General features: G+C 42.9%; 1 protein-coding gene across 1 annotated transcript in view; it reads left to right on the plus strand.

Moving 5' to 3' along the window:
- Positions 1–1,967: 1,967 nt before the first annotated feature.
- The window catches only part of LOC311340284 (lysyl oxidase homolog 4-like), a gene marked incomplete at both ends in the record, with an annotated part of 17,722 nt that continues 17,345 nt past the window's right edge, over positions 1,968–2,344 (plus strand). Inside the window, one exon of the mRNA XM_084465177.1 lies at positions 1,968–2,229. Coding sequence (XP_084321303.1) covers positions 1,968–2,229 — 262 coding nt within the window. The remainder of the gene's footprint in view (positions 2,230–2,344) is intronic.

Raw genomic sequence — 2,344 nt, forward strand, 5'->3', positions numbered from 1 at the left:
GTTAGTGTTGGTATATTAGGGTGCATATGTTAGGATATTTATGTTAGGGTATTTATGTCGGGGTAGATATGTTAAGATAGATATGTTAGGGTTGATATGTTAAGATTGATATGTTAGGATAGATATGTTAGGGTTGATATGTTAAGATAGATGTGTTAGGATAGATATGTTAAGAAAGATATGTTAGGGTAGATATGTTAGGGTAGATATGTTAGGGTAGATATGTTAAGGTAGATATGTCAGGATAGATATGTCAGGATAGATATGTCAGGATAGATATGTCAGGATAGATATGTCAAGAAAGATATGTTAGGATAGATATGTTAGGGTTGATATGTCTAGATAGATATGTTAGGATAGATATGTAATGGTTGATATGTTAGGACAAATAGGTTAGGATAGATATGTTAAGATAGATGTTAGGACACATATGTAACGGTTGATATGTTATCATATGTTAGGATAGATATAGGACAGATGTTAGGACAATTTGTTAGGGTTGATATGTAGCGGTTGATATGTTAGGATACTGGGTTGGACCAGATACTGGGATGCAAGACTAATTTAATTTCATTATTGACAATGTATACAGATACCTCATGGTGTTTGTTAAGTATTTATAATCAAGCCACTGCAATATGTGCTTGACTGCTTGGCTCTTCTGGTTGTTCATCGTGTGTCACTTTCTTTTCTTGATTCTCTTTCCAAAAGCGTTTTAACTGATTTGACTTTGAGATATCCCCGACGATGGCAGAAAAGTTACAAAAGCCACACAATTTTAAAATAGCTACTTGAAATGAAGAAATGGGAGGGCCAGATAAATTGGCAGATGTGAGGGAGTGACAGAAAGAGAGAGGGAGGGAAAAGAAGAGAATAGAGAGACAGCAGCACCGACCTTCTCTGCCTTCTTTGCCGCCAGTGCTTTCTCCAGTCTTTGCTCCCAGTGAAGAGGAGTTCCACCTATAGGCTCGGATCAACACATAAACAGGTACGGTCATCTTTCGCCCGCTCCTATCTTTTTATTCAACCTTTTTTACTCCTTGTCCCATCCTAAATTAATTTTCCACTCAAAACACCTTTTCTCACTGAATATATATGCTTGTCTCCCTGAAGCGACTGTGCCTCAAACACACTTTAAATTTTGATTTCCTCTGTTGGGCTTTGTAGTTTGAGATGGTTTGTATTTGCTGTTTCCCCTGCGGCCCAGTATTTGACCCTTCGTTGAACCTTAGGTCGGTACATCTACTATAAGATGACCTTCTCATTCCCCCCTCCACTGGTTCTTCAGGCTGTTTCTGTTACTTGTCAGGCTAAAAACAGCAGTGCCCATGTCTGACTTAATGTGTCTGAAAACATTTGATGGTGTTGTTTATTTGCTTATGTGTGTGTTTTCTAAATACACGCTGTGTGGCTTGAGGGTTTGTGGAAAGGCCAATGTTTCCAGGGTTTGAGGAGAAAGTCTGCTAATAGCCGTCCTACCTTCTATTTCTGCCATATGGTCCTTTAAACGCATCTGTCAACTTGAGTGTGGAAAGTCTCTCTAGGGTTAAGTGGAATCATTTTTGTTAATTATGCGTCTTGTCAGAGGATGGAATGTGAGTTTTGTTAGATTCTGGATATTTGTGGTCTTGGTTATGTTGCACAGGAATTCCCTGTGCAGAGTAGCACCTGAGAAAAGGCCTATAAAGTATATTATATATATACTTTCTATTTTAAGTGGTGTAAGCCAATCTAATCTTACATTTAAATCGGGCTCCAGACTGTATTTTGACATGGAAAACAAAACACAATATTGATCTGCCTGGTTCAGAAAGATCACACATCAGGACCTTTAAAAATTACGCAATTAAAGATACTTGAGTTGCTTGGATTTAAACACCACGTCACACATATAACTAACCTTACCCAACCCTCCCACCACCACCACCACCACCACCACCACCACCACACCTTCCTCCACCCCAGGGATGTTGGCTCGCCTATTATGCGGCGGCTTGCTGCTCCTGCTCTCGCTCTCGGCTCTGCCGGCCCAGGAGGTGACGGTGCGCCTGGCCGGGCCGGCCCACCGCGGGCCTAACGAGGGCCGCGTGGAGGTCTTCTACAACGGCGCGTGGGGCACGGTGTGCGACGACGAGGTGGACCTCAACCTGGCCAACGTGCTGTGCCGGCAGCTGGGCTTCGAGCGCAGCTTCACCTGGGCGCACAGCGCCAAGTTCGGCATGGGCGAGGGTGAGTACGGTCGGCCGCCGCAGCACGGGTCCTCACTCTCGACGCCGGTTGGTTTTATTGAGTTGAATGGAATTGAAGCTTTATTATCGGAGTCAGGTCCATAAAATACACATAT

The sequence above is a fragment of the Micromesistius poutassou genome (genome assembly GCF_964030765.1).
Source record: "Micromesistius poutassou genome assembly, chromosome: 3".
NCBI classification, from domain to species: Eukaryota; Metazoa; Chordata; class Actinopteri; order Gadiformes; family Gadidae; genus Micromesistius; species Micromesistius poutassou.